The sequence below is a fragment of the Danio rerio genome, chromosome 1 (assembly GCF_049306965.1).
Source record: "Danio rerio strain Tuebingen ecotype United States chromosome 1, GRCz12tu, whole genome shotgun sequence".
NCBI lineage: Eukaryota > Metazoa > Chordata > Actinopteri > Cypriniformes > Danionidae > Danio > Danio rerio.
The window spans coordinates 47,138,520-47,158,951 of record NC_133176.1 but is presented as its reverse complement, the minus strand read 5'-3'; the positions used below and the strand labels follow the sequence as shown (position 1 = coordinate 47,158,951).

The 20,432-nt window shown below is 36.4% G+C and overlaps 1 protein-coding gene across 1 annotated transcript; it reads left to right on the top strand.

The window, feature by feature from the left end:
* The first annotated feature begins 1,012 nt into the window (after positions 1 to 1,012).
* cnga1a (cyclic nucleotide gated channel subunit alpha 1a) lies at positions 1,013 to 5,910 on the top strand. The gene is made up of 7 exons (NM_001145623.1): positions 1,013 to 1,202; positions 2,581 to 2,749; positions 3,216 to 3,257; positions 3,338 to 3,523; positions 3,625 to 3,729; positions 3,891 to 3,997; positions 4,403 to 5,910. The coding sequence occupies exons 2-7, from the start codon at positions 2,604 to 2,606 to the stop codon at positions 5,908 to 5,910; spliced, it is 2,094 nt and encodes a 697-aa protein (NP_001139095.1). The 5' UTR covers positions 1,013 to 1,202; positions 2,581 to 2,603.
* Positions 5,911 to 20,432: the final 14,522 nt, after the last annotated feature.

Below are 20,432 nucleotides of genomic sequence, written 5' to 3'. Positions count from 1 at the left end.
GCAAGCTTGTGAGACAAGTTTTGCAGTTTGCTGCGTTGGATAGTTCAAGCTTGATGAACTCTGACCTGCGAAATCGCAACACATGATTGTGTAAGACAAATCAAAGGTCAAAATGACCTCTCTGGACAGGAATTTAAAACAATCGTTTGCCTTTTTTAATGTCTAATCATCTTGTTTAATCATACCAAACAGATATGGATAGACATGTGAAAACAGATATTATCTACAGTTTATCTATGTTATATAAACTTAACATATTTATGTATACTCAAAATATACACTCACACTATACACATATTACTTACCCTGCCGCATATATACATAAAATACTAAAAAACTATCTTAAGATTAAAGCGTAGAATCAAGCAAAATCTACATATATCCACTGAAGGCCACCTACTGCATTTCTCTTGTTGGCTTTTTAATAAAGCTGCAGGTGGGTGTGAAAGGAAGGCTGGCAGGTTTGTTTTAATAGGATAAAGCAGATCTGTTGAAGAGTGCTGACTGGGCAGATTTTGCTACATGAGCCAAATCTCTCACTCCACTCTACTGCTCACAGCCTAGCAAGCACATACACAAACTACACCAGCATAACATAGAGACTACAAAAAAACACACACACACACACACACACACACACACACACACACACACACACACACACACACACACACACACACACACACACACACACACACACACACACACACACACACACACACTTTGAAATTAAAGTTAATAGTTGGTATAGCATACCACAAACAAACATTGCAATTCACACATGTTTATTTGGTAAATCCATAAGCATAAACATAAAATTAGGTCTGAAAATGGAACAATTAAAACAAAAAAACGACAGGTTGCCAAAATTGTATAATTGCGTATGGGTCTCACCCAGACTTTTGTTGGAGGGAATATAAATAATGTACCATTCAAGAAAGCAGGGAGGAGGCTTTGTCTTTGTCACTCCGGTCTCTCATTAATCTCCAAATCCTTCTCAGGGTCATGCAAGTCTGAGATATCATTACAGAGCACAACAGAACAAATGAACCACAGGCGTATTCCTCCTTTCAAAGCACTAGCTGTAATTTGACTGTCTCTTTAATTCCGCCAGACAGAAAGGCCTGTAATTTCTTAGGGGCTCAGTGATTCTTCTGATCAGGAGAGGATGGGACAGGATTTGGGCTAAAGGAAAACATTTGGTGAGTTTAATCTGAACTGGTGCCAGTTTTATTTTTTTATTTAAATTTGTAGTCTAGTGATTCTGGATTATAAAAACATCAATAAAATGCTGGGAGATTTAAAATATCTATTAAGTTAGTTGGAATACTAATATTGTTGTTTACACTTAGTCAAGAATACATATTATATTATGTCTGCACAAATATACGTTCAAAATGCGTAATGGCATTTAAATGGTCTGTTTTAACGGTAACATTTTACAGTAACAGTACATGAATGATAATTTACTAATATGTCAAATATTACTATGAACTAATGATGAGTTAATGCATGCACCATTCAAGAACTGTAATTTTAAGCCACCTTAATTACTTGTAAATACATGTCAGTAAAATAACGTATATACACTCCCTGACAAAAGTCTTGTCGCCTATCCATGTTTTAGGAACAACAAATAATAACTTGACTTCTAGTTGATCATTTGGTATCAGAAGTGGCTTATATGAAAGTCAAAGGCCTCTAGATTACGCTTATTTGACCAAAATAAAGCACAAATGTCTTGATACCTCAGGCTGTTGATGTTGCCATCCACACTGCAAATCTCTCGCACATCCCCATACTGAATGTAACCCCAAACCATGATTTTCCTTTACCAAGCTTGACTGATTTCTGTGAGAATCTTGGGTCCATGCGGGTTCCAATAGGTCTTCTGCAGTATTTGTGATGATTGTGATGCAGTTTAACAGATTCCTTCTGCCACTTTATCAATTGATCAACTAGAAGTCATTATTTGTTGCTCTTACAACTGGAATCAACAACAAGCCTTTAGTCAGGTAGTGTATAGTATAGTTATAGTATTTATGGTATAGTTAGTCCATATTATACTTAAAGTTTAAACTAAATATATTCAATATTTAACATTTTTGCAACCAAAATAAACTCATGACATGTTGCAAGATACATTAAAAAATGCTGTAAACGTTATAGTATTACTGGCAATTTTGGTTTTACAGTGCACTTGTAAATTTTACAGTATTACTGGCAACCAAAATTGCCAGTGAAACTGTCAATTTTACAACATTTTCTTTACAGTGTAGGCATTATTCACACCTGAACTCATATGATTTATGTTGTAGTTAATGTTAGTTCTTGATAAGCACATGCCTTACCTCATCATTAGCTCATAATGAAGTAACGTTTAATTTACATATTACTACATCATTATTCATGTACGGTTATTGTAAAGTGTTACTCTTTTAACTCACAATGAAATGTCAGTGCATGGGCAGATCGGAATCGTTCTTAGCATGAACTAAAGTATCATTTTAGTTATTTTTGAAAATGTCATAACCTTTACCTAATGTAAATTATTTATTAACTTATTAACTGTTGTTTCAGTTAATTGTTATAGAAAAGGAATCATGACGGTTGTACCTACAGCATTGGGTGTAGCAGTCCCACCCCGAGTGTCTCCAATAATTGAGGTGGAGGAGGACAGCGAAAACCCAATTTCAGCTCCGACTCCAGGACGAGTATTTAATGTCAACAACAGCAACAACAACGAGGAGTAATCACATATAATATAATTTAATTTAATATATTTTAATTTAATATAATATACTATAATATAATATAATATAATATAATATAATATAATATAATATAATATAATATAATATAATATAATATAATATAATGAATGGATATTTCAAATTGACTCATAATTTACTCACCTTCAAGTGGTAATAAAATGTTTCTTTTTGAAAGCAAAAGATGAAATTTTGAAGAAAGCGAAAAACCTGTAACCACTGACAACTATGAAAAAAAAACTATGAAAAAAAGAGAGTCAACGGTTACAGGTTTTTCGCTAATTAAAAATGCCTTCTTTTAACAGACAAAAGAAACTCAAATAAGTTCTTTAAACAAGTGAATGGTGAGTAAATGATGACAGAATTTATTTATTTTTTTGGGGGTGAACTGTCTCTTTAATATATGTTTGTGTATTAATTTGATGTGCATTTTGATCTCCACAGGGAAGAGAAGAAAAAGAAAAAAGAGAAAAAAGAAAAGAAGGAGTACGTAGAATACCTGAACAAATCAGTCTATAAACAATGTCCAAATGTTTTATGGTATTAACCTGTGTGTCATCCTGAAGGAAAAAGGAAAAGAAAGAGAAGAAAGAAAAGAAGGAGAAGAATCAAAAGAACGAGAAGCAAAAAGATAATGAGAAAGAAAAGGAAAAAGAAAAAGAGAAGGAGAAGGAAAAAGAAAAGGAGAAGGAAAAAGAAAAGGAGAAAGAAAAGGAAAAGGAGAAAGAAAAGGAAAAGGAGAAAAAGGAAGGGTTGGTCTCATGCTTTTTATTAGCCGTTTCTAATCTGTGATCATCAAAAGTTCAAAGCAATCACCGTTGATTATTTCTCATGTCAACTTCATTTTCTCCAGGCCCAAGGAGGTGTTTGTGATTAACCCCGCGGGACTTCTGTACTATCAGTGGCTGCTCATAATCACATTCCCTGTCATGTACAATTGGACAGTTATAATTGCACGGTAATAATCTGATGTTCATAAGATGAAGAACACAAATAGAATACATAAAAGAATCTCCTTTACTCCCTTCAACCCATAAGCTAATAAATGCATCCATACCAGACAGAGCAGATGCATTTTAAATACTCTGGAGTGTATTCATATGATGTCTGTTCACACAGAGCTTGTTTTGAGGAGCTTCAGCATGAATATCTACTGACGTGGTTCCTCCTGGACTACACCTCTGACCTGCTTTACTTGGCTGATATGGCATTCAGAGCACGAACAGGTACTGTACATCACTTGTTATTTCAGATGTTTCAATGAAGGCATAAACCTGTGATACGACTTGTTCCAAACCTGTTTGAGTTTATTTTGTTTGAGATAATTTGAAAAATGCTGGCTGCTAGCACCCATTGACTTCCATAGTATTTTTTCCTACAATGAAAGTCAATGGGTCCCGGCAATCAGCATTTTTCAAAGAGAGAGTAAACAATGAAAGAGGGGAACTACCACTTTAATTATTTAATTTTAAGACTTTTAAGACACACACACACACACACACACACACACACACACACACACACACACACACACACACACACACACAACTTGCTGGAATTCCTTATCATGATATAATAAATTTTATTCCAATCATTTATCCCTATCTTGTATGTTTTTTTCTTTTAACCAGGTTACCTGGAACAGGGCCTGCTTGTCAAAGACGAGAAGCTCCTCCTCAAGCGCTACACCGACAGTCTCCAGTTCCGCCTCGATGTCATCTCTATGCTACCCACAGACATCTTTTACTTTATTTTGGGGTTGGACTACCCAGAAATCCGCATAAACAAGTTGCTCCGGCTGAACCGCATGTTTGAGTTCTTCAAAATCTCTGAAACCATGACCAACTACCCCAACATCTTCCGCATCTGCACTCTGGTCATGTACATCATCATCATCATCCACTGGAACGCCTGCCTCTACTTCTCCTTCTCCAAGTCTATTGGGTTCGGCTCGGATGCATGGGTGTATCCTGCTCTCACCGAGCCTGAGTTTGGAGAGCTCATGCGGAAATATTCCTTCAGCCTCTACTGGTCCACACTTACTCTCACCACCATTGGAGAAACGCCATCTCCAGAGCTCGACTCTGAGTTCTTCTTCCATGTAGTTGACTTCCTGGTTGGCGTCTTGATCTTTGCCACCATTGTAGGTAACATTGCAACAATGATCTCAAATATGAACGCAGCCCAGGCTCAGTTCCAGGCTAGGATTGATAATATTAAGCAGTACATGCATGCACGGCATGTCAGCAAGGAGCTTGAGGACCGGGTTATCAAGTGGTTTGACTACCTGTGGACAAACAAGAAAGCACAAGATGAGCGAGAAGTACTGAGGTACTTGCCAGACAAGCTAAGAGCGGAGATTGGCATGAACGTACACTTGGATACACTCAAGAAAGTGCGTATTTTTGCAGACTGTGAGGCCGGGTTGCTGATTGAGTTGGTGTTGAAACTTCGCCCTCAAGTTTTCAGCCCCGGGGACTACATCTGTCGAAAAGGTGACATCGGTCGTGAGATGTACATCATAAAGGATGGCAAACTTGCTGTGGTGGCAGATGATGGTGTGACTCAGTTTGTTGTTCTTGGCGATGGAAGCTACTTTGGAGAAATCAGTATTCTGAACATCAAGGGCAGCAAAGCAGGAAACCGAAGGACGGCTAATATTCGAAGCATTGGCTACTCAGACCTCTTCTGTCTGTCCAAAGACGATCTGATGGAGGCTTTGACGGAATATCCAGATGCCAAGGCTATGCTGGAGGAGAAAGGGAGGCAGATTCTGTTGAAGGATGGTCTGCTGGAGCTGGACCCTTCAAAGCTGAAGCCGGACGAGAGGGATTTGGAGGACCGCGTCAACCGGATGTACAGCACACTACAGCTCATGCAGACCAAGGTGAACAAGCTGTTGGCACAACAAGAGGAGACGCGGAAGAGTATCAGACGGCGAATCATTGAGATTGAACGCTTTGTTGGGGAGGTGGTGGAGGATGAAGAGGAGGAAGAGAAGGAAGAAACAGAGGCAGAAAAGAAAGAGGAAGAACCAGAGAAAGAGAGGATAGAGGAAGAGAAGGAAAAGGAGGAAAAGAAAGAGGAGGAGAAGACAAAGGAAGTGACCGGAGAGGAAGAGAAACGTGAGGAGCCATAGAAAAGACCTTACCAGACTCTGATTAAACAGAGACGGTCGCTGGATTTAAAGCAGGGATCGAGGAAGAATAATATTCAATACATTTGTTACACTATTTTGTTTAGTCAGTTTGAATGTATATCGCTACTTGTTTTGTGCAGCCAAAAAATTCTTGTCAGGGCGCACAATTCAATTTATATTTTCATTTAATCATTTGGCAAAGAGAGTGTCATGGTGGTGCACGATTGCCTCACAGCAAGGTCACTGATTTCTTCATTTTTTTTTATGCTTAGTCCCTTTATTAACCTGGGGTTGCCACAGCAGAATGAACCGCCAACTAATCCAGCATATGTAAAACACAGTGGATGCCCTTCCAGCTGCAACCCATCACTGGGAAACATCCATACACACTCATTCACACTCATACACTACGGACAAATTTAGCTTACCTAATTCACCTATACCACATGTCTTTGGACTTGTGGGGGAAACACGGGGAGAAAAATGCCAACTGACCCAGCTGAGGCTCAACCCTTCTTGCTGTGAGGCGACAGCACTACCCACTGCACCACCATGATGCCCTCAAAATAGTAGTAAAAGAACAAAAGTTTGGAAATGTGCTTTTATATTCAGATGTTTTTTCTTATGGAAAAAATATGTAGAAATTAGAGATTAGACCGACATACAGATACAAACTATCTTAATACCTGCAGATTGTCATTAGGAAAAAATGAACTCTAATCATCACACACAAATAGGTCACAGGCAACAAAACCAACAGCACCTCAAAAAAAAAATAAAACCTGTTAACAGAAAAACACTATTTGTATGATTTATTCATATGCCAATGTATACTGGGAACTCTCAAATCAGCAGCATCGTTCAATAGAAAATCCTTTTTTTTAGCTGACAACTTTGTGATTTGGAAGTAAGTATAATATATTATGTTGTTGTTTTATGATCTAAAGTAAATCACATTTCTAAGGAACTGTTACTCAAAAAGTACCATGTGTACATGAATAAATAAACAAGTTATTGCCTTTAAGAATTATTGTCAATACATCACAATGCACAAAAGGATGAATATTGTAAATTCAGTGTATTTTCAATTTTATAAACCTCATTCATTCATTCATTCATTTATTTTCTTTTCGGCATAATCCCTTTATTAATCCGGGGTCACCACAGCGGAATGAACCGCTGATTTTTTAAACCTGTTTCACAAAAATAGACATAATAACTATAGAAATTGACATAGCCTGCTACTATTGACCAATTTGCATCCAAAGCTAGAACAATCAATTATTTATGTTATGGATACGTTATGTTTGTTTGTTTGTTTACACTTCGTCTAATTTGTCTTGAACTCTAGGCACACATTTGCACAAACTGAACAGAAACAGACATCAAAAAACCCAAATAAACACAAACATTCAATCATTAACAAATATTACATATTTAAAAGTCTAATTGATGTAATTATAAAACGTTATATACGCACACAGGCAGCCTGTATCGTCGACCAGAAGGCAGTAATTCTCACGAACAGGTACTGTACTCTCAAAACAAACTGTGCATTTTAATGAACGGATTGCTCATAGAGAGATTGTAAGGATCTATATTCCCTTTTTCCTATCATTCCCTGTCTTTACCAGCCTTTCAAGTTTAGCTTTGGATTGAACTGTAATGTTTCCGTACCACACAGTATGGATTATAGATTAAGGTTATGGATCACACAATAGTAATAAAGACAGGTTTGAAGATTGGCTGTGAAGTTGTGTTGTTGATGAGCACAAGGGTGCAGCAGAGGACCAAAGATTAATGACCTTTTCCTTTTCAAAAGCTGAATACTATAATATAAAGTCATAGCGTGCCTGAATAGGTAATAAAACATAAATACTTTTTTAAAAGTAATATTTGCAAGCTTAAAGGGGAAAATGGGTTTGGAGAAGTGCTACTACCTCGCAATTTTAAGATGATTTAATAAACAGTCATCTTATCTTATCTTGTTATTAATCTAATACTATAGTCCGCAGCACATACAGTCAAGGGTTATGGACAGGTCTCTTTACAAATAAAACAAATTTTACAGGCTAACGTTTGATTTTTCAAGCACTTCATGGTAGATTATTGTTTAACATGCAGCTGTTAAACCAGACTTGGACGGCAGGTGGGTCTGTTGCAGGTCTGTTGTTAGACCACATGATATTTCAACAAGCCGCCATTGAACAACAGTCGCCTTTCATTCATAAGAGGAGCTGATGAGGTAATGAAACAATGTTCAGCGAACGAATTTACAGCTTTTAAGCCCAATAATATTTGTTTACATTTTTTGTTCACACTTTGCCCATTGTACTTGATAAAAATGTAAACACAGTGTTTGAAACAATGTCAGTTTTACAAGCTAGTTATTTTATACAGATTTGATAGTCTTATATCATTAAATGCTGTAATGTTATCCAATAAGTTTGTAAGTCTTTTGTCCATTATTGAGCATGCCATAACTAGTAGTTAAATAAACAATTGGTAAGCCAGTTTGCTACACCTGTCTAAATGGACAATTTGTAGCCCTAGCACACACTGGCAGTTGTTTTCCTAATGTAGAAAGGTAAAAAACAACAACATATGTTTAGACACAGAGACATGTAGAAAATAACAGCTATTCAGACAACAGATATGCCAATAATGCAGAGCTCAAGATACTCCAGACAGGCCGGTAAATGTAAGGTGGGTTGATTCATGCATACATCATAAAAAAATAATAATAAATGCAGTCTAGATGTTAAGTGGTGCTGATTGAGCTGCATGATTATTTGCTTAAGATTGCAACGTCAACTCAGAGATACTTGGTTTATCCTGAATTGTGCAGCTCTAGTTGGCCATTTGTAACCAGATAAATGTTTTTGGAATAGTAATGTCTATGTTTTGGTTATGGCTGGGTGATATTGCAAAAAAAAAAAAAAAGGATCACAATGTCATGTTTCATATCCTTCGATATCAATAATTATTGAATATTTTTAACAATACATTTCGAAATATTAGTATTTTTTTATTTATTTAACAACTTTATTTTTATTTACCCACATTGCTAAGGCAAATAGATTTAATAGTCAAAAACAAAAATATTTAAACAAAATATTTCATATTTTTATAATAAAATACACATTAGTGTAAAAGAGACTCATACACTTGATTAATAAAATGTTACAAAGTGTGTGCAACTAACGTAGATCAAAATCTGTATCCATTATGATAATCAAATCTGAGCTTTCAAGAAAAGGAAATAACCATCATTTTTCAAATACATATTGAAATATTTCAAACTGTGAAGTTGAATGACTTCATTACCCCTATGCTAAAAAATCTTTCAGATGGGGAGCTAGTGGCTGGGATGCACAAGAAAAGAAACCAAAAAGCACTCTGGCGACATCCTTACATCCGTTTTTATTTACAATCTCCTCACTGCTGCTATATGGCTCTCATTTTAGCATGTGATGTTATTTTGACTTGAAGTAACAAACACGAGCGGGTGGATTCCTTGACCATTTACAATGGACTTTGAGCTCACGCTCTCCTGGCGTCTCTCGTAACTAGGTGACCATCAATCATTTTTTCAGAGGATGACAAACGGAATAATCATTGCTACACTCCGATGCAAGTTTATGGAGAAAAGTAAGCAGCACTGCTTTGTTTGGGTGCACTGTGTTTGTCTGAGGTAATTAGCCTGCCTTTATTACTGAAATGTGTATATTGCATAAAAGTTTGAAGCAGATTGGTCAGTTCTACTTACATGAAACGCTGTGCTCTTGGGGCATTCGGAAAAGTTCAGATGTTTTCAACTATAGGTGCTCCTGGAAATTGCACTCAGTTCACACTTGCGCAACAAGTCGCGCGCCTCCACTGGAAATGACAAACTTACACCCTGAGCTTATTGGCACTGCTTCCAAAGCACATGCTCAGTGGCCAAATTTTAATAAAACTGTAGCGCTTCATACTGAATCTACATAATGAATATTTTTTCAGCAGTATTGACAATGGTGTTCGGTCAATAAATATTGATACCAATTTTATCGCCTAGCCCTAGTTCTGTTATGATTTTTGGGGCCATTTATATTGTTATAGTATATTATTGATTAGCTAGTTTTGTAACTCAGCTTTAACAACCCTATAGCCTGTTGAAACAGCTTCCCTTGATCCATCCTAAGTTCTCATTTTGCACATTTAAGTGTTGCACAATTTATACATTTAAGCTATGCACTTTACATCATGACATACTTTAATCAGTTTCCGGGTCACAAAAAGGAACAACCAAGATGCAAAGAGTTATGTCATACTGATATTTAAGTGTCCCATTTTCACTTTAAACACAGCTAGAGAAAGTTACATGCATCCAAAATTACAAAATGTTTAACCTTAATTTGAATCTCAGAACATTTTTCCCATTTAAAAAAACTGCATTTCTTGCTAAAGGGCACGCACGCAGATAAAGTAAGTGGTTTTATAAAGATGCAAAGATTTAAAAAGGCAGACTTTTTGACATTTAAAAAAAAAAAGATTCCTCAGTCAAGACCTTGTAGTCCGCCTACGCTTTTTCCATGCCAGTTTGTATATAACTGCTTTTACCCAGAATGATTTCCATCCTTCAGTTTCCCCTCGGCTGCATTATTGAAAACGCAATTGCAATTCTGCAGGTATGCAGCTGCCGGGTTTCGATTTAGTCAAATTTGAGGTGCTTTAAATGATTGGAGGCATCTTTGTTCCATTGTTTCATTTTCAAGAAACATTCGATTCACTCAGGGATGATTAGAGCTACTATCGTGTATGAGAAGTGGTCACAGTGTGTATGTCTCAATATTATCTCTTTTTTCATTTCCAAGAGTCCCACCTGTTCTTTCACTGCCATTTGCTGTCACATGTGGACACTTATTGTATTTGCTCAGAGAGGTGATGAGAAAAGGGAAGTACACTGAAAAGACGGAAATGAAAGAGCTGGGGAAGTATGTCTCCCATGGGAAAGCAAGATAAAAAAGGAAGCTATTGCCTGTGATGTCAGCCATGAAAAGGGTCCTCAACCGTTTCGTCTCTCGAGCAGCGGGAGCTCTGCGTTTAATTAATTAGGCAGAGTCTGTCACTTTTAGAGGCGAATCAAAAAGGACCATATGACTTTCCTTCAAGGAAAAGTCACTCGCTGAATTAACTTGTTTACACAAACGTTGGGAGTTTGAACTTATTGTTATTTAAATGAAAGCTAGATTGGAGCACGCATAAACGCATTTGTGATTTATGGAAAGGACAGAAAGAAAAAGAATAATAATAAAAATGGCGGCACGGTGGGTAGCACTGTTGCATCACTGCAAGAAGGTCTCTGATTCGAGTCCAGACTGGGCCAGTTGGCATTTCTGTTTGGAATTTGCATGTTCTCCCCATGTTTGTGTGGTTTTCCTCCAGGTAACCCAACAGTCAACTTTATCAAATGGTTTTACTGTGCTCAAATTGCTTCAATTTCCTCAAATGGTTTGAGTTACCTTAACATTTTGGTTTTTACAGTGTATAAGTGAATTGGGTAAACAAAAATGGTCGTATTATATGAGTGTGTGTGTAAATGCAAGAGTGTAGAGGTACAGTATAGGTGTTTCCCAGTACGTGGTTGCATCTGGAAGAGCATCTGCTGCGTAAAACATATGCTGGTAGTTGGCCGTTCATTTGATACAGATTATTTGTGTATATTCCAATGAATAGAAATTAATAAAGTCGTTTATTTTCTTTTTTATCCTGTTTAGAATTTAACTGATTACAAATAAGAGATTTACAAAGCATAAATTAACTATTAATAAATGTCTAAAAATAAGATATATAAAGGTTAATTTGAATACTTTATTAATTATTTACTTACACATTCTGAATAATATTTAAAAGCCAGCAACTTCTCTCAAATAACTGGTTTGTAAATGCGATAATACTTAATTTAGTAATAAAAAAATAAATAAACAAGTATGAAAATACAATTATTAAGCACATTATATATGTGCTTATAACTCAAGAATAGAGCATTTGTATCTGTGGTTATAAACTGCTTACTAACACCTGTTAATATAGAGGAAATGCTAAACAAATAATGAACTAACAATTTGCTAATGCTTAAAAATGATTCATAGTGTGTAATTATACAGTGTTACCCATCAATTTAATGACAGACTTTCGCTAAGGGACTTTAGAATGACCAAAACAACATATCAAATGTTTTATAATGTGGTCAGTCTGCTGGTATGTCCAGCAATGCCATCCCAACCCATTTTGTTATCTCATGATCTTTTAAAACAAAATCACATTCATGTTATTAAGCGCATGCTGAAATTAAATGTCTTTCCATCATAGTTTATGCACATTTTCTCTTATTGGATCAAAGTTGTCCTGCTCAGTTGTGTGCATACCCTTTTTAATATGCATTTCCATCATTTATATGTCGCTTGCTGTTTTTTCTGTGATGATCCAAAATGTGCATAAAAATATGTGAATAGAAAAGTCATTGAGACAGAACAGTTTGATGGATTGGTTTGTCGATTTAGTCACATCTCTGGCCTATACTGGTGGGTCTTTTTTTTTACCTCACACCAAACATGAAACTGCGGTCAGTCAGGCAATTTTATCATCCCATTTGTCCTCTCATCACCGGGACACTCAGACTGCACACTGACTGCATCAGTGAGAACACTGGCGACTTTTTTATTGTGTGAAACTGATTGAAAGAGTCAATTTAACTCGCAGTGTGAAATTTCTTATACAAAGGAAATGATGGTACAACAAGGGTCTGTCAGTAGGGAACATCATGTCTCGCTAAGCATTTTCATCAGATGTTCTGATCTGAGCAGTTAATGGAAGTCACTCGAGCATCTCGCACCGGGGTGTTTTGGAGTCCGGTGACAGAAAGTAACATCACATCATGTGAGCACCTATGGTCAAACCTAAAATTATTTACACACCTCCAACATTTCTCACATTATCACAGTTAAAATGACAGTAAAATACGCTCTAAAACTGCAGTTTAACTGTGTCGGAACATTTTAATGGAAAGTACACAACTTAATAGATTACAATCAACCCCAAATAATTCAGGCAACTGTTATGACAATATCCACACAACTAACATTACACTGTTGGTTCATGTTGAACCTAAGTAGGCCTATATATTTTGTTCTAACCCTCTGGAACAACAGCATAAATGACAATGATCTCTTCTCATGCTTCTTATGTTCCTTTTATGTACTATTGAACAATAAAGAAATAAGGATATACAATAATAAAGTTTATACAAGAGTTCTGTCTGGTTCTTAAATCTGATTGGCTGGTAGCCGTGCGATATTCTGCCAGAAACAGCACTCGACCAGTCTCTTAACCCTTTACCTTTGTGTATTATTCCTCCCACATACAACGATAAGCAGAGGACATTCTACAGTTTGACAAATATTGCTGTTGTTGGACAACATAATGTATTTTTGAGGCTTTTTAGTCGAGAATGTAGTTGTTTAGATTGCAACTATGCAGTTTATTTATAAGGATATTGTCTATTTTTAAATATTTATCATTTCCAAGAGAGAGCAGATCGGTGGCCATTAGCCTGTCTTTGAGCAAGGACGGTTGATTATGTTCATCCACAAGATGGCAAGAGAGACAGCATAATAAGCCCTAAGAGAAAAACAGTATAATTTCTCTTTTGTGAGTTTTAGTGCTGTATTTATACCATACTAATATCATGGTCTCCCGATTGCAACAGAAAAATTCTGGTTAAATCTTTGTAGATTGCTGGCATTTCATGCCATTCAGGCTTATACTCTTAAAAATGTCAGCAAAATCATCTGTTTGGTCATTACTAGACATTATACTAGAGAATCATTCAAATACTAGCAACATGAAGTAGCAACAGTTTCTGCTGTTCTGCTGTCAGCTGCAGATGTGAAAGAATGGTGGAAGAAAGTAGTTTACCAAATAGATTCTTAGTCTCTCCGTGTTTGATTTTCTTTTTTATATACATATTTATGCCATCGAACTGTTGTATAAATGCAATATCCCACTCATAGCTGTGCGATGTGGCTGTATATCGTCACTGGTGGGACAATAATGCATGCCTCCCACCAGTGCCAATATACAGCGCATGGGTACAAGTGTGATATTGCTCATATATCCTTGTGGATATCTGAATAGTGTGAAGCGGATGGCTTTTGTATAAGACTAAAGGGCATTATTATAACGTATAACATACGTTTATTTACTTTATTTAGCTAAATATATAACTACTTGCCACAAAGTGCGCAAAATTACACACAAACATTGTTCTGAGATGAAATAGTTTATTAATTGTTTTATTAAGTGAAAAGTTGACAGAAACAAAATTGGCTGAATTGAGCATACACTAACCTGTCACCATCCTGTACTTTGTCTCCATGCCGCTGGAGGTCCCCGTGTTCCCCCTCATCCTTAGTTGTTCCTCATGTGTTCTTGTTTACCTAATTCTGATCACCTGTGACTTGTTCCAGCCAAGGCATTTCAGTTGTGATTGTTTCTTTGTATCTCACTCAGTTTTTGACTCTGAACTCGAACAGTATGAGCTGTCTTGCGTTCCCTAGTCCTCCTAATCTGCAGCTTGTAAGACCTTGGTTTTCCCCTGTTGTTTACTGTCTTGTTATTTGTTTTCTCCTATCGTGGAGTTTTTACTTTTATGTAGTGATGGGCAAAGCGAGGCTTCATGAAACAGTCGAAGATATGAGAAATGTTTCAAAACCTGTCTCTACAATAACACCAAGCGGTCAATTTTTATGTATTGCTCTGGAACAGCTTCAGTAAAGAAACAGATTTGAGGTATAATACCCCACAGTGTAATTGAGGTTTTAAGTGATTTAGGGAATTGGTGAGATTTCCAGACTATCATGCAGAGGTAATAGGTTTGAATTCAGGGTGATTGAGCTATAGATGCTAGTTTTTAATGCTCTGTTCTTGTAACGTGTTTTGTTCTAACATCCGGTCTGACATCTGAATTAACACTTTGTGAATAAATATGTCTTTTTTTGGTCATAAAATGGTAACATTAATAAAATACATCAAGTCCATTTGCAGTAGTTACTCTGTGCACACGCTCAGTCCACTAGGCTATTTGACATAGAGACTTTTTTTCCCGACCCGGTCAAACGCAGATTTGCCAGGTCTCGAAACGCTTCTGAAACAACAGATGCTTTGAATCGCTTTAGTCACCTCACCTGGTGTTTCTAAACACTTTAGCCACGTGACTTGGGTGTTTTGAATCACCTTAGTCACATGACCTGGGTGTTTCCGATCATGCTTCGTTACAGTGTTTCGAATCACTTGCGCTTTGGGATCTCGACACTGTCAAACTGTCAGTTTCTACTCAGCCATCCCTGTTTATTTGCCTGTTTAAACATTTTATACATTACATCTGTGTAATATTCAGTTTTAAATGTTACAAGGGTGACTTCGAACACCATGTTATGTGACATTTATTGCCGTACTGAAAATGCCAGCAGTTTACCTTGGATCCTAAAATTGAAATGACAAGCAAAATGTTTTAAATATTAAGCAACTTTACAACTGTGACTCAAACCAACAACATCAGTCACTCAGCATGTACTTTGATTAATCCTATTGAGCTTTAATGCTTATTAATTAGAGTCTATTTTGTTGTGAAAATATTCTGGGTGACGTAGTTTGAGTGTAATTATTCATTTAACAATGACTAATATAAATTGATTTCATGTACAATATTTTACATATAGTACATTAATTACATTACCAGATGGTTGGGGTTAGAAAGTGGTTTAGGGTTAGTTACATGTTATTGTGCATAATTTAGTGTAGTTATTGTAGTAAATGCTCGGAAAATGTGTAAGATCACCTTAAATTTAACTGTTACCATATTCTGCACCTCCGAATGTCTTTGTCATTTAAATATTTCTGTCCTGTTGGGTCTGCATGGTGTGGAGTGCGGACAACCAAATGTCTTGTAGTCTTGCATGTTGTTAGGACACAGTGTTACCTCATTAGGACATCACTGTGTCAGGTTAATCAAACCTGAATTTCATGACTATAATGTGTCTCAGTTCCCTTTTTTGCAATTTTCACTTAAATACTGACCTGCACCCACTAGTAAAAATAAATTTTGGTTTGGCTGTATATTTTGGTCATACAATCTGGATCCTCTTGCTTCTCGTTTCTTAGAAATGTTTCAACACTTACCTGTCCAATTCTATTAGCGTGTGTAACTGACCAGTTAGCCGCTGTGCCATTGTTTCTCCTAAACAATTTACTTCACGATAATAGCATTTGCAGTAGACCAGAGCAGCTCTGTCAGGGAAGAATGCTGACCTACTGGAAAAGTGACATCCTATGACAATAGCACTCAGGGATTGCCTCTGGGTTTCTAGTGGACTAGAAGAGGTCATTAAAAATGGCCCACCGGTGTAGAAGGATGCGTACAAGTATGGCAATATGACAAATGTTTTTTTTTAACTTTAAAATAAAAGTTAATATTCACACAGTATGTACTTGGTATATATAATATTCATTAAACAAAATATAAAATCTAATTTACTACATTTTTGCTCAGAAATTGATTGACATTGACTTTTAAATGTTTGCATATAAAGGTTTATTGAACAACTGTAATAGATCTTTGAATAAATATAGATATTTCTGTCATTTAAAACATTTAGCAGAAAGTGGTTTGTTATTTACTGTAAAATGGGAAAATAATGCATATATAAAGTCATTTAAATTGGGCCTATCAGTGTTGGGTTACTTTAAAAAAGTAATTACTAATTGCATCATTAAAATAGTATTTAAATTACATTTTGAATTACTGTGTAATTAGAAGTAACTCAGTTACTCAATGCATATAAATCTTTATGTAATAATCTACATTTAAATCTCAATGCCATAAAGTAAACTAAACTCCGACTGAACTCATTTCATTCTTTAAATCTGAGCCAAACAGGACATTTTAGCTTTATTAAAAATGTAACACTTTAAGAATTATAAACATTATATGTATCAAAACACAAAACATTTTAAAGAAATGACAAAATATTGAATACCAACCATGTTTTGACATCTGACTTTCTCTTCATAGTTTCTCAAGCGTATTTAATCTAATTGATAAATTAATTACTTCGCTTCTCTTAATTGATTGATCCAGAACTGTTGAATTTATGAACAATACTTAAACACGTACATTATAAGTAACTGTAATTTAATTACCTGAAAATAAAAAGCAATCCCTTACTCTTTCAGCTGAAAAGTAATCTAAGTACAGTAACTAGTTACTTTGTAACTAATTACACCCAACAATGGAGCCTACACTCTCCAGCCACATTTTTACGTACACCTGTCCAACTGCTCGTTAATGTAAAATTCTAATAAGCCAATCACATGGCAGCAACTCAGTGCATTTAGGCATGTAGACATGGTCAAGACAATCTGCTGCAGTTTAAACTGAGCATCAGAATGCGAAAGAAAAGTGATTTAAGTGACTTTGAACGTGGCATGGTTTATGGTGCCAGACGGGCTGGTCTGAGTATTTCAGAAACTGCTGATGTACTGGGATTTTCACGCACAACCATCTCTAGGGTTTACAGAGAATGGTCTAAAAAAGAGAAAATATCAGTTCTGTGGGAGCAAATGCCTTGTTGATGCCAGTTTGGTTTCTTGAACATGACAATGAGTTCAGTGTACTCAAATGACCTCCACAGTCATCAGATTTCAATCCAATAGAGCACCTTTGGGATGTGGTGGAACGTGAGATTTACATCATGGATGTACAGCCGACAAATCTGCAGCAACTGCATGATGCTATCATGTCAGTAAGGACCAAAATCTCTGTCATATTTCCAGAACCTTGTTATTTACCTTGTTATATGCCACAAAGGATTAAGGCAGTTCTGAAGGCAAAAAGGGGGTCCAACCTGGTACTAGTAAGGTATACCTAATACAGTTGCCGGTGGGCGTGCATATGCACAATACTAACTTAAAATTTATAATTTAAAAAATAAGCAATATGAAATAATATAACATAGGCTAATAGTAACTATAACTTAAAATCAGATCCTTCATAAGTTTCTGTCCCATTTTCATCTTGAAAACATTCTGCAAATCTTGACAGGCGTTGTTGTTTCAGAAATGCAAAGGCTTTAAATATTAAACAGCAAGCACTGCAAAGACAAATCTTGCTTTGAATAGCTACATACAAAATTTCTGTGTTTTTGTTTTCAACAAATGTGAGCATTTTTGAGATGTGGAAACTGTAAACAGTCATACGTTGCATGTTGATAGAAGAATGAATAAATTATTCAGATTATTTTGCTCTTTAAAAAAGAGAGTTTTCTTGCATTGATGTTGCTTTTAATGCTTTGTAATCTAAGAACTGAGTTTTTACTATAACTTAAAGGGATAGTTCAACCAAACATTGCTGTTTATTTTTTTACCCTCCATCTAAGGTGTAGGTGACTGTTTTTCTTCAGTAAATAATTACAGAATATATTTAGCTAAAAGCACAAGTCTTGGTGATTCAATAAATTCAATATAATAAAAACCCTGGGGCTCGTGTTTAGTGCTGTCATGATTAGCGGTTTCAATGTAAACGATGATAAATTTTCTGTCAGGTAGTACCAATTACCATTTCAAACTGTCATTATCATTAAAACCGTGATTGATTATCAAGGTTTTGATAACTCACTGTAACTTAGGGCTGCAGTGGGTAACACAATCGCCTCAAAACAAGAAGGTCACTATTTTGAGCCTCTGCTGGGTACAAACTACAAAACAACATATTTAGAAGTTGTTTTTTTTAGAAGAAAAGACAGTTAAGTGTCCTCAATCTTGCCTATTCCAAGCTATAATTTCTACTACAGCTACTCTGCAAGTCTGGATTTTGCTGGCGCTTGAAACTTTGCATTACAACCCATTGCATTACTGTTTGTAAATGAAAGCTGTGTGGCAGCACTTTTACAGCTTTTAACAAAGGCCATGATTGCAGCTAAAACTAGTGCTGTGTGGTGGTGCAATTGGACTTTGGGGCCATTTTGTGCCACAAATTGGCCACTTTTGCGTAAGAAACATTTCCTCTACTTGATCACAAGTGATTGTCAAATAGGTTCCTATCCAGAATATATGTAGACATTGAAATGTGATATCTGAGATACTGAAACTGCTGATTTAAACCTCTATAAGAATGAAAAAAATGCTTACCAGTAATTTCGTTCTATTGTTTTAGATCTCATTTTATCATGTCTGATAATTGAAAATCAAGAAGCTGTTTGTCTGATGCGTTCCTGCACCACCTAAGCTCTTTTGCACTGATTTCTCTTAATAAACAACATGGTGTGCTGTGCGATCTCATCTTAATATTTATAATTGCCTGCAATTGTGAATCTCCCTCGATGCCCAATCATGTGGCAGCTCCATAAGCATGATAAGAAAACCCATGATGTAATTTTAATTAGTCTATTCAGCAGCCGAGCCGCTCTTGTTGTCGAACTCCAGCATTGCTATTATCGCGGTATGCTAAATTAAGCACCAGCCCTCTTACCTTCTTATCGGGGCTCAGTGACATTTGCATCACTGTCATTTCTTGAGTCTCTTCCCAGAGTCTGTGACGCAATCACCATCGGTCAGAATGCCATGACCTTGCCAGACCAATGAGCCTCTTGAAAGGTTTAGATCTGAACAGAAAGGAAGCCGAGGAACATTTGACGCTGAAAAGAGTATAAGAGTGTTTTTCTTTGTATGCAATGCAGATGAAGCATTGACCTCCTGTTGAGTTTCTCGAATGTGCAGGTGATGAGGAGGATTTAGCGGCTGCTCATCAATGTGATAATAGCCATCTTCAATGCTTTAGAAATCTTCCCCTCTTCATTCCTTCTGTTCAGTCTATCAAGGTCAGGAACGGGTGAAAACAAACACAACTGTTATCAAGTTTAATACTGCAAACCTTTTTTTCTTTTTTTATCAATCTCAATCTTTATCTTTATTTGTATACTTAAGGAGAATGTTTTTCTTAGGCAATCGAGAGAGCAGAGTACGTTTAGTGACAAAACAAATATTAATAATATACACTACCTGACAAAAGTCGATCCCAGTTGTAACAGCAACAAATAATAACTTGATCATTTGTAAAAGTGGCAGAAGGTAGATTTTTCCGATGAATCATCTGTTGAACTGCATCACAATCATCACAAATACTGCAGAAGACCTACAAGAACCCACATGCACACAAGATTCTCACAGAAATCAGTTAAGTTTGGTGAAGGAAAAATCATGGTATGGGGTTACATTCTGTATGGGGGCATGCAAGAGATCTGCAGAGTGGATGTCAACATCAACAGCCTGAGGTATCAAGGCATTTGTGCTGCCCATTACATTACAAACCACAGGAGAGGGCAAACTCTTCAGCAGGATAGTGCTCCTCATACTTCAGCCTCCACATTAAGTTGCTGAAAGCAAAAAAGTTCAAGGTGCCCCAGGAATGGCCAGCCCAGTCACCA